At 37.2% G+C, this 14,524-nt stretch overlaps 1 protein-coding gene across 5 annotated transcripts in view; it reads left to right on the top strand.

Moving 5' to 3' along the window:
* The window catches only part of LOC130101124 (oocyte zinc finger protein XlCOF6-like), a 297,964-nt gene that overhangs the window by 263,493 nt on the left and 19,947 nt on the right, over positions 1 to 14,524 (top strand). Inside the window, exons 1-2 of one of the 5 annotated variants that reach the window (XM_056266700.1) lie at positions 989 to 1,114; positions 13,100 to 13,348. The exons of 3 other annotated variants lie outside the window; for them this stretch is intronic. In XM_056266700.1, coding sequence (XP_056122675.1) covers positions 13,264 to 13,348 — 85 coding nt within the window. In that variant the 5' untranslated portion in view covers positions 989 to 1,114; positions 13,100 to 13,263. Of the gene's footprint in view, positions 1 to 988; positions 1,115 to 13,019; positions 13,349 to 14,524 lie in introns of those variants that run through there. One more of the 5 variants, XM_056266698.1, reaches the window with a different exon arrangement.

Here is a 14,524-nt window from a genome sequence, read left to right as displayed (position 1 = left end):
TTATATGCCAGTCAGAAATTATTTTTCACATTTCCACCATCGGGCCACAAGGGCTTTTTTTTTTTTAACAGACCATATTAAATCAAATTAGGCTTTAACGTTGTTTCACATAAAATAACATTTACTTATTCAGTCGTGTTCGGTTCTGTTTATTTGTGGTCACAAGACTGCACAAAACAACTCTTTCAGGCTTTTAGTTTAAAAGAGAACATTTAGAAAAATGTTAAATTCATTTGTGTTTGATTTGTTAAGTGAGAATGATAATTTCTATTTAGTTTCCACCGAAGTGATTTAGTCTAATTGATCTCTACCCCGTTTCACTATCCTGTTACTTTTACCTCTTACCTGTAAGATGAAGGGACCAAAAAAATGTCAATTTTTTTTAAATAATTATCTGATGTTGGATTAATACAAGCAAATATCATAAAATCAAGCAACATTTACAAGCAAAAGTAGTGTTTTCCCATCTATGAGCACGATCGCACTATGAAATTGATTTTGTTACAACAGCTCCATAAACAAGTTTTTAGTCTGTCAACAAAAAGATAGATTTTTGTTGATAATGATAAGGTTTGATTAACCCAGTTCAGGTGACTAGACTGTCGAAGTCATAAATATGACGATAGTGTATTTTGCTCCGTATCAGTGACGAAAAGTGATTTACTTAAGAATATGCGGCCCCTTTAAGAAATATGACACTCTGCGCACTGAGGATGCGCAGAAGAGTGAAGCGCGAGAGACACGAGAAAGGCCCTGTCCGAAATGGCACCATAAGCACTCGCGGTCTTCTTCCTCTGAGTCCGCATTTTCGTCTGTAACGCCGCTTTGGTTGTCGGGAAGAAGTCAAGGCAAAAGTGAGTATCGCACCCTTCTAAGACTTAAAAAGACAAATGGGACAATCTACGGTCTCACGGACTTAACGGACACGCGCACGCGGCAGCCATTGTAAGTCCACAAGACCGAACGTGCATATGAAGCATATGATGAGTGGGAAAGGGCCAGAGACGAGCTGAAACTTTCACCAGTCGAGGCTGAAAGTGACGCTGTTTACGATCGTGAATGAAGGACAAATGTGGAATATTTTCTTCGGATGCCGTATATTTCCAGTCTGCAGGTGAGACATGTTACCAGGACACACAAGGCGCATTGTATGTCCTGGTTTATTTTTAATTAGAGTGTAATATTATGTTGGCATAGAGTTTTTCCACAGACTCTGTTATAGTCTATTGAATTTGAGACCAATAAAATGAGCTTTATGTGCCACTTTACAGAAGATCTCAGACATTACCATAATGAATGAGTTGAAAACAGGGAACTTTTTGAGACAGAGGCTTTTCAGCAGCTCAGTTAAACATGATGGCCCTGTTGTTTCTCTGTCTTTGGACAATTAAACATACCTTGTTTTAAATGCAACTGTTATGCAACTGCATCCAATTCTTAATATTTATATCAGAAAACAGAACTTGTTCAATTTAATTTTAATATACGGTAAGTGAAGTAATTAAGTCTCTTTGAATTTGGCAGAGCTGATATCCATCCCACAACAATTCACCAATAAATACTGAGAATATTCCCATCATCCTACAAGAGAAGGACAAACTCCAGGAGTAGAAGCTGAAATCTGTGTGACTGTTAAAGATGGAGTTTATTAAAGTGGAGATTGAAGACATGAGTGATCCAGAACCATCCGGAATAAAACATGAAGATACTGAGGAACAAATAGGTTGGTGTCAGTTCTTGATTCGTCAATAATTTGGATCATAAATGATAGAGAAATGCATTTAAACATTCATAACCTTGTATATAGCAGTTTTAATTGTTTGGAAGGCACAATATGTACGATTTTTAGATGAAAACATCCAAAAACCAGTAGAACAATGTTAAATATTTTGTTGACATGTGTACTTGCATTATGCCAAACATTTCCAACAATGTCTAAATCCAGAGAAGGCAGCTATTTTAATATTCGATATGAAAATTTAGGCTGTTAACGATAATTCTTAATGTTTGAAAACCGATATATTGGCAGATCTTTAAATCTTGGCTTTAAATATATCGGCCAAATGTTCTTATTAGAGATGTTCCGATACCCTTTTTCCCTTCCCGATACCGATTCCGAGTATTACTGATCCGATACCTGGGTGTGTACAGTATCTATACAGCTGCAATTCATACTAGTACTGTATGAATTGATAGAATTATTTTATGGTGTGCTTCAGACTTTAATTAAACATGAACAAATACATAGAGTTAACTAGAGTATTTTTATTATCTGACATACATTTCACAGCAATATATTATTTATCTTTCTTAAGTGAAAAAGAACTTAAAATGCAGCCACACATCTGTAAACTGAAAAAAGGTATTTTAGATTTACAATATATAACTGTATAAAAAAAAGTGCAACAAATAAATCTAGGAATCTAAAAAATGATATATAAATAATATAAGAAAATTATCTCTTTATAATTTAAGGTCCATAAACAGTTTTGTTAAATAAACGGCATTTCAGTTTTGACATCGTCTGGTCATTCAGAATAATAAACTTAATAACTTACATGTTGTCGGTTATATTTATCGCTCGTTGGCTGTCTTTTGAAAACATTTCTCTTCGTTTGAATGAAGCTTTCAGAGATTGTTGATTCTGGCGCGGCTCATCCTTCTCTGCCCTTGCCTTTGTGTAATCGTGTTCTGCGGGGTTACTCGGGTGTTACTTGAAGTTGCTAATACTTGTTCCACCCCTTCGAAATTGAAGTAGCTATGGCATATGAGACATGTCGCCGTTTTACTAGCTGGTTGTCCAGTCTAAAAAACTGCCAAACTGCGGACATACTGCAGGGCGCGCGCGTTTTCTTCTTCGCTGCTCTAAACAGTGGTTGCTTATATGGCAACAGCACGACTTCCTGTGTCGCCACAAGCAACCACTGTTTAGAGCAGCGAAGAAGAATTGAGCTCCGATTTGCAGCGTTACGCAAAGCTAGCGTGGATAACTAGTTATTGTTTAAGAAAATGGTATCGGATCGGTACGCGGATAGAAGTACTCGCCGATACCGATGCCAGAATTTTTATTGGTATCGGCGGCATTTCCGATACTAGTATCGGAATCGGAACAACTCTAGTTCTTATCGGGCCTAAAACGATAACATAATATATCGTCCGATACCGATATGGTGGCCCAACCCTCTACAATGCGATTAAATCACTCACGAATAAATTCCACACTGGGCGACTAAATAATGTCTATTATTACTAGCCATTGGCTAATAAATTCTTAGATTTTACTCCCCAGTGTGTACGTGTTAGATGCCAAATATAAGTTCATCATAGATATATTTCCTGTTAAAATAACAGTTCTTCTGGAATTTTTCAGCTTTTTAGAACAAGCAGAAGATATGCCGTAACTAATGCCCAAACAGCAATCTCATTGTATGGCACTCATACCTGTTTTCATTTCAGCAAATCAGTTTGAGCGAACGCTGACAACTTGATTAACAGTGTTTCCCCTACCATTGTTTTGGGGGGGCGGCCCGCCCAGTTCAGTTTTCAGTTTCAGTTCAGTTCAATTCAGTTTTTTAAGGAATAATCCATGTTTTAATTTAACAGTAAAGCTCATTGTGGAGCACGCTATTTGACAAAAATTTTATTTAATTTCATATGATTAAAATTGATGATAAATGATAAAATTGGTGTTTTATGTCTTCATTTTATTACCAGAAAAAACACAACAGAATTAGTGTGAATTTTTTATGTTTAGTGATTCATAATACATTATTTCAATTAATTAGACATGCTTTTTGATTGCTAAAAAATTTACACCACGTATCCGTAACACGCCCGCTCCGCAACACTAGCAGTTTCACAGTAACAGCAAAAAAACAAAAGGGTCGGTAGGTCTATATATTATTTTTTCAAGATTCAATGTAAAAAAAAAAGGACAATTTTGGTCATGGTGATTACGTCGGTATGAATTTAAACAAATTTGCATATCGTGACGTCACTGACTGGGTTTTCAACCCATGCCTCTGGGCGCACCATTGCGAACCTCATTCTGATACAGGTTATAGACCACAAACAATTTGAAATTTTTGTCAAAAATATATTTATTGCATTAATTCCAGCTGCATTCATTTGGGGGGAAAAAATAGGCAGAATCAAAAAAAAAAAAGAAGCCACTAGCTTTCAATAAAAGTTTCAGAGGGAAACAAATAAATTAAAATGACTAATCTCACTAGCGCTGCACCGACCAATAAAACAGCGCATTTGGCAGTTTGGCACCATTCGTTTACATTTGACCCATAAACCTCTGCTATTATTAACGGAAATCAGTGAGGTCAAATGGCTAGGCGGATACATTTTTGTCATTGGTTGTTGCGTTAAATCTTACCCAGATACAATAGTGCTATTTTCTGATTGGCTATTGTGTAGCTCGACGAACAACACCAGAGGAAACACGCTTGATTCATGCCGGTTCCACAGTGAGAGTGGCGCGGCCAGAGTTTTGGCCGCTGCGGCATATTAAATATATTACAAATAGTTTTTCAGCGTGAGAAATACAATGTGTGGCGGGAGAGCGTGACAAAAGACCGAAATGAGTGTCTGTCACGCTCAATGCTTGACACTTGAGAGCCCTGTTGTAGAATTGCCAGACCGGTGAAGCCATTTTTACCAGGGCGTAAAAAAATTGTCTCGCGAGTTTTGCGTCATCTGATCGGCTTTTCTGGATCGGCCTTTATAGAGACCGCCGATCACACATCCCAAAGCAATTATCGGCCGATTATGATCGGCGACCGGTCAATCGGAGCACCCTTAATACATTTGAGCGCTGAATTTGTATATTTGACTGAATTGTTTGCTTTATGTTATTAAAGCTTTACTGTATAGCTTTTTGTACCTTTTACTTATACTTTTATAATGGCTATTATTGATAAAACTGAAATTTAACAAAAAGAGATAGGGTTGAGTTTTGTCATTTTATTTTATTACAAGATCATCTGTAATGTTGTTTATTGCAACATTTGTACCAATGCACATATTGCCTGGAATATGTTTAATATTTTTAAATTTAAACGAAAAGAGGCAGGGTTGTGTTTTATATTTAGTTTTGTTATAAATATAGGCTACATACATGCAGTGAATATAGCCTAATCAATAGGCTATACGTTGCCTGAACCACATTTGTGTGCTTATAATGTTTAAAATGTATTTAAAAGAAATCGAAAAGAAGCAGAGTGGTGTTTTATAACATATTTCGTTTTATTGTTGCCTAAAATGTACATACAGAGATAACCGGAGTAGCAGAGCGAGCTGAGTGGCGCTTTCAAGAACGCGCTGTTCCATTAGCAGAATTACTGGACTCGCGTCCTCGGGAGTCATTCTCCTGAGTCGGACTTTGCGTAGGCTACTTGGTATTGAGAAACGCCTAATGCCGGCGCTTGTTTCTTGTGACAAACATGCCGAGAAGCAAGAACAAGATCTGCAGTATGTCATCCATAGTTGTTTACTATGTCGCTTTCTTCTTCGCGCGAAAATGACGTCGATCGCTTCTTTCTCACACGTCTCACACAACCTTTTTGTTTTTCACTTCCCTCTTCCACCTAGTCTCTCACCCCTGTCATAGTGACACTTAAAGTTCCCTCTTTAGGGGAATCGTGCTGTTTTATTAATTCTTCAATACCCTTGTTTTCATAACATTAATTTTAACTATATTTTGCATTATAACTACTTTTCACAGTATTCCTTTATCAAATGGTTATTCTGAAGATCCAAAAAAAAAAAATTATTAGTATTGTCTCAGTCCCACTTATACTACTTTAACTACTGTCAGCCTAGTGACATTAAAGTTCCTCTAGGAAAATCATATTTAATTAACCTTTCAATACACTTCAAACACACATTGGCGGGCCGATATTATCGGCCGATATTAGGCATTTTCCTAACTATCGGTATCGGCATTTATAATGGCCGATAAATGAATATTTAAAAAAATGCGGGTGCGGTGATTCATGTTAGGGTGGCGATGCCAATAAAGCACATAAAATCTGTCACAAAGAACTGACAAAAGTAATGATTGTGAATACATCAAATATATTTAATTGTTTATTAATAACGAGTCTTTTCAGTCAGTGTCGCTGCAAAGTTGACAACGCTGACTCGCGATCTTCAGTAAACATGCCAGAGAGAAATGCACATTTCATACGGATTACAGAAGAGAGCTGTCTGTCTTTCGCTTTGAATTGTTCTGTTTAAAAGTAGACATTTCAATTTAGATATATGTCTCAGAGTCAGGTCTATACGCTGAGTTTTCGGTTCATTTATGAGACGATTTGCCGTTCACGCGCCGGTGCCTCCGTGTCGACATTATCTATTTTCTGCTATATTTATGTATTTATCAAATCCAGGCGATTGGTTGATGAAACATTGATTAAAATGCGTTGCGCGAGCGACAAATCTCCGACAGTAAACTGATGCCCCAATTTGCTTTGTAACAGGCACTTTTTCGCGTCTCGGGTAAACAGCTGTTGCGACGCGAGCAACAACGGCCGTGTCCGGTTTAGTTAGACACAGTGTTAAAGCTCATTATGCCGCTACGTTACACAAGCAATAATTTATATAATTATAACACTGTTTCACGTTTAGTACATTTTGCTTACTACTTATTTAAAAATAGTATAAAAGTACTGTAGGCCTACATATGTAATTAAAACGTTTTCATTATGATATTATTAATTTATTTTTAGTAAAAAGATCTGAGTTCTTCCTCCACTGGTAGAGATTAGAGGAATTAAGACTAAAAATAGAAGAAGATAAGGTTTTGTCAGTGACACTTTTGATATATTTATTGATACAAGTTATGTTTTATATAATGCGACTAAATTAAAAGACAAAGTCGTTAGTGAAGATTATGCAACAGTATTTATAATATAATATAACATGTAATGCAAACTAGTTTGGTTACAGCTCAAATGTATCATTCTCATTATATCATTCACCCTGCCTCCATTACATTTGTCACACTCACACATGTGTTTGATCACCACATTTGAGTGATTATACAAACAGAATAAATATATAAATGTTTTGCAATGCTGTGTATTCTAGTACCCATCAAAAGTTTGTACACACCAATAGGAAAGTGTGTCCAAACTTTTGACTGGTACTGTTCTATAATACACATACATAATATTGCTACTGTATTATAATATATAATATAGGGCTGAAACGATTCCTCGAGTTACTCGATTACAAAAATTCCTCGAGGCAAAAACTCTGCCTCGAAGCCTCGTTAATTTCCTATGACGCACACTTGACGCGCAGGGATTTATATACTATAGCGCGTGATACATTTTGAATTTATTTGGCACGATGGCGGAGAGTAAAGATGTCCATAAACGGCAGAGAATGTCTAAAGTTTGGGATCATTACATACTTAAAAAGGAAGAGAACAAGGTGCAATGTGTCTACTGCAAAGTAGACCTGGCATACTACCACAACAGTAGGACTGCAATGATTCAGAATCTGAACCGAAAACATCCACTCCATGCTCTCACCAAGCGTCGCTGAAACAAGGTAACCTAATGGTGTGTTCACACCGAACGCGAATAGAGCGTCAAATACGCGTCTATCGCGTCTAGTTAGACGCTTAAAACATTCGCTCGAGTTAAATTTTTTCAACGTGCGCGAAAGACGTTCGCGTCATTCGCGACGCCCGGCGCGAATGATGCGTCTATTCGCGTCTTTGCATTGACTTTGTATGTCATCTACTCGCGCAAATAATTAAATTTGCGTTCGGTGTGTGAACCCCTTCTCACACACACACACAGACAGACAGACACACACACACACACACATGCACCCTCGTCTCTCTCACGCGCCAGTCAGATCAATTGCGGCAATGCATCACATTATCACATATGCTTAAACTTTGATGTAGCCACGCAACAATAATTTCAGCATGCATTCACTGTATACACCGAGACGTGATGGAGGAACAAATATTGTATTGCAGTCTTTGCGAGACCTTGTTTGTATGTCACGTCTTCCAAATAGTTACAGACAACAACAAAAAATGAAATTCCTCAGCCTGCTTCTTCAAATCCACTCGTACTTTTGGGGAAGACATTTTAATCGGCTACCAAAGTAATTGAGCATAGAACATTGTTGGCACTTATACTAAATGGGTAAAAATTGCAATAAATAGGCTTAGTTTTGGAGCCAAATGTTGGAGTTAGAATAAATACCAGGTTTTTTTGTTTGTTTTTTGAGAAATAAAAGCCAAATGCTTGATCATTTTACAGCCACATCATTTTCGTTATACATTATTTGTTTTGGTTGTTTAAAAACACACACAAAAAATGTATCCGATTACTCGATTAATCGATCGATTAAGTGCTAGATTAATCGATTACAAAAAGAATCGACAGCTGCAGCCCTAATATAATATTGGCCGATATATCGGTATCTGGCTTTTTTTTTATCGGCATGGGCCCCCAAAAATCCATATCGGTCGGGCTCTACTTCAAACATATTTCCACAGAAACCGAAATTTCTCGGGGACAGCAGCATGTGTCCAAATTTTAATCTTAACCGCTCTATTTCATCAGAAACGATCTTAAAACAGGGCTTTTAGTGTAAAATACCGAACTTGTCCTTTAAATGCTTTTGTTATTTATATTTTTTGTAACACATAGGTCTACTGTTTAATGTTTTCAACTAAAAGAAAGCTTAACATATATTGTAACCTTGTTGTGTGACCTATGTTGCCCAATCGTAAGCTTGTTTAGAAAAAAATAAACAAATATTCGAATATATTAGATTTTTATGAGCCCAAATATTCGAATGCAACATTTTTGAAAAATGCCCGTCCCTAATTTGTATATCTGTCGTGGAATCAAACAACCTCTTTGGTGTTTTCCTCGTGGGGCTCAGGCGTTGTTATCTCCAAACCTATCCGTCTTATACAAACTGCCTAACGATGACAACGTTCTTCCTTTAGCAAGGCTCATCTCTTTCAAGCTTACATGGCCATAAAGGACTTAGCTGGGGGGTTCGTTAGTTTGCTCAGACTGGCTGGCGCCCACTTTATTTATGGTCCTAAATTGTTGATTTGGACTTTCTATGGGATTCTGCTTCTTGATCAGTCTGAAAGATTCACTGCGGTTTGATTCCGCCTCAGCTCCTACACACCGTAATGTTAATAAAACTAAATTAGCTCACCCATGAACATTGTGGCGAGCAGGACGAGGCCGATGGCCGTGAGAGATAAAATCGAGACAGGTGTGTTGTGCAGGTGTCGCTCATCAGTAATCACGCCACCGGCCACTCTCTCATGGCCCTCAGTCTCGTCCTGCTCACCACAAACACGATTTCCATCGGCTGTGGAGGTGAAAACAACAACTCCCATGCGATTCCACGCTCATTCACCCATCATCAAGCCACACCTTTGTTCTTGTTTTGAATACGTGACCTCTAATGGTGAAAATTACTGTGAAAATGATTGTGCCTTTAACAAGGCAATGACAGAACTGACCTTTGACATTTGTCCTCCTTGAACTGATTATTGACTACGTAATCTGTTTATTTCAGACCAGATGGAAGTGAAACACATACTATATGAAGTAAAGAAACACTGTGACTTCAAAACTCAAGGAACAAAACCCAAAAAGCTGCACACCTGCTCACTGTGTGGAAAGAGTTTCCTATATATTTCTGGACTCAGAATTCATCTGCGTGTTCACTCTGGAGAAAAACTATTTAACTGTGATCAGTGTGGAAAGAGTTTCACACAAAAAGGAAATCTTAACAGACACATGAGACTTCACACTGGAGAAAAAACATATACATGCACTCAATGTGGAAATAGTTTTTCTCAAGCATCAAGTCTCAGTATTCATCTGCTCCATCACTCTGGAGAAAAACCATTCAACTGTGATCAGTGTGGTAAAGATTTTATTTCATCATCAAATCTACAACAACACCTGAAAGTTCATTCAGACGAGAGGCCTTATGTCTGTTCTCTCTGTGGAAAGAGTTTTGCATGGCTGAACAGTTTTAAACAGCACCAAAAAATACATAGTAATGTGAGAGATCATGTGTGTTGTGACTGTGGGAAGAGCTTTACTAGAGATGAGCATCTGAAACAGCACCAGAGGATTCATACTGGAGAGAGACCTTACAAGTGCTCATACTGTGACAAGAGTTTCACTCAGTCTGCACACCTGAAATTACATGAGCGAGTTCATACTGGAGAGAAGCCGTACCACTGCACTCAGTGTGAGAAGAGTTTTACTACATCTAGTCGTCTGAAATGGCACGAACTAATTCATAATGGGGAATGATCTTACAAGTGTTCATATTGTGATGAGTTTCACTCGTTCTGGAAATCTGAAATCACACGAGCGAGTTCATACTGGAGAGAAGCCGTACCACTGTACTGAGTGTGAGAAGAGCTTTAGACATTTATCAAGCCTTCAAACTCATATGAAAAAATGTTGCAAGTGAGCAGTATTCGTCTATTTGATGTTAAATAAATTAAAGTAAATTCTCTGGGATAAAATGTGTGTAGGCACAGCTGAGAAGCAGGAGACTCAAGTAAAAGTCTACATTTGATGTTAAAGTAACCTCATACTGGAGAGAAGCTTCAGATAAAAAGTGTAAATAATTGTTTCTTTCCTAGTGTTTAGTTTGCAAAAAACTGTAAGAATGGGAACTGTAAGGTGTGCTAAATGGCTCTGATTTGAATTTGATGTATTCATGTAATAAAAAGAACATTTCGTAACATTTCTTTAGTGAGTGATAATTTCTCTAAAGTTTCTTGTAAAGTACTGTTACTTTTCACACTGGGGTAGAAATGCCATCAAAAGTCCAACATATAAGGGCAAAGATTTCCCTGTAATTCAATTTTCCCTTTTTTATATTGGTGTGATGTAGGAACAATACAAGCAAGTTATATACAATCTGGCAACATGCACTGCCCAGTCAAAAAATTGGATAATTACTGCAGTAATTATTATGTTTCTAGCATGTTATATGTTTGGCAACAGGTCTTCTAACCCTAACTGATGTAGGCAGACACATCATGGCCATATTCGGTTGTTAAGTCTGACGTCACGCGTGACGTTTAGCCTCTTCCGGGCCCAAGCGCTCCGCTCGTCCACTCCAGATCCTAGACTAAATAAACCCTTTTCTTAAGGGCTTTTTTCGCTTCAGTGCCAGTGGGTGTTACTAGGGATTAAGGGATAGCACCCACTGGCGCCAAAGTTTCTTCATTCGTTTAAGATTTGTAACTTACCGTATAAACTGCAGCCATTTTCTCTTATCTTTCTCGTCACAGGGAAAGCGGTAGAATGACAGTTGAATGTCACTTGTTTTTTAACTCCGATCTATTTAAACAACACGGGAACACGTTAAAACTCGGGCGAAAGCGGTAGGTAGGTAGAGAGGACCCGGCCTTTGGACCCGGAAACAGTATTATCGGAGAGTGGGTTTTCATTTCATTTATTTGATCTATATAGCACGAATAAACACAACAGAAGTTGGCGATTGTGCTTTACAAAACAAAAATCCAGGAAACATGAAATGAAAAGCAAAATACCATTAACATTGAGACAATGTAATAGAACCATAATTGAAATGTGGAGGATTTTAGAGAAATCCCCTAAGGCATGTTTATAGAAGCTACTTAAATGTCATATTTAAACTGTGGCTTAATCTAAGCCTTATCTGTGAAACCAGGCCCATATTTTGTAATTAAAACCCATTTTGTTTATATCTAATCAGGTGTCATCATCTTCCGCCAGGGACAGAGGATTAAAGTGTGTTCTTGCTTTTTTTGTTTTGTTTCATTTACGCTTTTTCCTTTGTCACTTCCCCTAGACGGGTAGAGGGATGTAACATTTACGTTTAAGAATCTACACAAAGGATATGACGATGTACTCTTTAACTCCAGCTTTATTGCTCAATGTTTGAATGAATAATTCAATGACTCTATCATAAAGACTTGATGTGTGTTCGACTTGAAGCGGCGCTGCGCAGACCGATCGGTGTGTGAGAAATGTATGTTTCAAAGTACGGAGAGAGCGGCTCACAGTACTTAAATGTCGTACATCGATCAGTCTGTGCAGCACCGCTTCAAGTCGAACACATCTTTTACTGGTTTCAATAGTGGATGAATGTACTCTTGAATGATCTTAACAATTGAGAAAAGGCCCTAGAGCAAAACAATGTCAATTAGCAAATTAACAGTCTGACAAACACGTTTAACTGAGCTGCTGAAAATCATCTTTATCTCGTTCAATAGTCCCTGTTTTCACCTCATTCATTATGCTGATGTCTGAGATCTTCTGTAAATTGGCACATCAAGCACGTCATCAGTGTCAGACTAACTACAGGATCATCACTTTGTGTGTTAATCACCTATCAATGTGTTTTTAACGTTTATCTCCTCAGCTTAAAGTACATGACTAAAAATACTATTAAAGGCAACAGAAACCAAACCTGCAAACTCTCTTTCTGACACTGAAATAGACCATTCATGATTAGTTTTTATTTTAATGTATGTGAAATGACTGTCTTCATAAGTTTCAATAGCATCTTCTTTTTATCTTTCCTCAGTGATGCCTAATAAAGTAGTGTTTATAAATGCAGAGCTGCTTTTGTTCAGGAGTAACAGCTGTATTTCTGTGCCTGGTAAACTTGTTCAATTAGTATTTTTATTGTCATTGTACAGTTTATAACGTTACCAGACATTGCCGTTGTTTCAAAACAACTTTGCTACCGAAGCAACATGTAGAATTTAATTTTTAAAAGAATTGTTACTTCTACTGCAACCCTCCTCTATTCAGTCTGCATATTAAGTGGATTTTTGTCGTCTTATGTTAGATTTCTAATTAGTTTATATAAAAATATAACACATGTCCTGTTTCATCCTAATAATATTCTGGGTTATGTAAAAATAAGCAACCTAAAGCTGTTTTATACACTACTAATATATAACAAACTCAAAATGCTCTATATTTGAGCTAAAGATATTTGAAGCACCATATGCGTTTTGCGGTTAAAGTATTCCCGTATAAATTAAGTAACTTATCTTTGATTTTTCCAGATCTGGTCCTGTGGGCGTCAGTATCACACAGTGATCACAGTTCACACCTGCAGTGAAGCCCCTCCCACAACAATTCACCAATAAATACTGGGAATTTTCACATCATCCTACAAGAGAAGGACAAACTCCAGGAGTAGCAGCTGAAATCTGTGTGACTGTTAAAGATGGAGTTTATTAAAGAGGAGATTGAAGACATGAGTGATCCAGAACCATCCAGAATAAAACATGAAGATACTGAGGAACAAATAGGTTGGTGTCCATTCTTGATTCTTCATTGCTTTGGTAGCTGTGAAATAATAAGCAGTATATGGATGAAAAATGATATAGAAATGCTTATATAATTTTAATCACCATCTTTTACGTGCTTTAAATCATAATCTTGTAGGCGCAAAGCCTCAGGAGTCACTTGACATGAATGTCAATGCGCGTTGACATTCCAAAAAGCGCTTAATGTGAAAAACGCTTAACTATAATCAGGGCTGTATGCAGGGTTATGTTAAGGTCCCAGAAGTGACCTTGCTAGGGGGTTTCGGGTGCCCCCCCACTAGAAAATGCTGATTTTCCCGACCTACACATGCATTTTAAGGTGTTTGAAGGCCAAAAAAAGGATTACAGTTGTTTTAAAAGCATGTCAGTGGGAATAAACTATTTGTAGCATTAATTATTTGTCAAGCAGATAACAGATTCTTAAACACGAGAATAAGTTTAAATGTTGCAGTGAATGATCCACACTACAAAATGAAAATGCAGAATGCTTATGCTTATTGTTGACAATACACATATTCCGAACAGGGATGATCTTAAATGAGATAAATATTTTGCAATTAGTTACGCCGTTTTCACCATAGTTCAACGAGTCTGTTTTTCCCGAAAAACATACACTGGTAATTATTTGACTGTAAATTTACAATAAATTGCAGGTAACCAGTTGGATGACTTTCACAGTAAGTTTCTGTATTATTTTTACAGTAAATAATTGTTACATTACAGCTGTAAAAAAATAGCTGTATACTGTGACTTCACAGTAATTATGCTGTTGTATTACTGTGATTTAGCAGTAAGCTGCTGTAGAATTACTGTAGAATTTAATTGCGAAATTACAATTAGTGCATCATATTACTGTAATTTATAACGTTATAACATTGCAGTCTATAGGCGGGCTCAGAAAGATCTCGGATTTCTTAAAATTATCTTAATTTGTGTTGAACAAAATTCTTATAAGTTTGGAACATCATGAGGGAGTGTAATTAATGGTCGAATGGAAATTTTTGGGTGAACAAACCCTTATAGCTTCAGTAAACATCTTACTGCATAACTACATCTAGCCTAACAGAGACAGTGTTTCGTTAGTCCTTTCTGAAGTTGGAACACAGCTTACATTAGATTGACATCAATTCAAAGTCAATGAGCTTCCTGATCAGTGTA

Source organism: Rhinichthys klamathensis, unplaced genomic scaffold, assembly GCF_029890125.1.
Source record: "Rhinichthys klamathensis goyatoka isolate OS25496 unplaced genomic scaffold, OSU_Roscu_1.1 h1tg000253l_1, whole genome shotgun sequence".
Classification (NCBI taxonomy): domain Eukaryota; kingdom Metazoa; phylum Chordata; class Actinopteri; order Cypriniformes; family Leuciscidae; genus Rhinichthys; species Rhinichthys klamathensis.
Note: the sequence above shows the minus strand (reverse complement) of the source record. Positions and strands in the feature narration are given on the sequence as shown.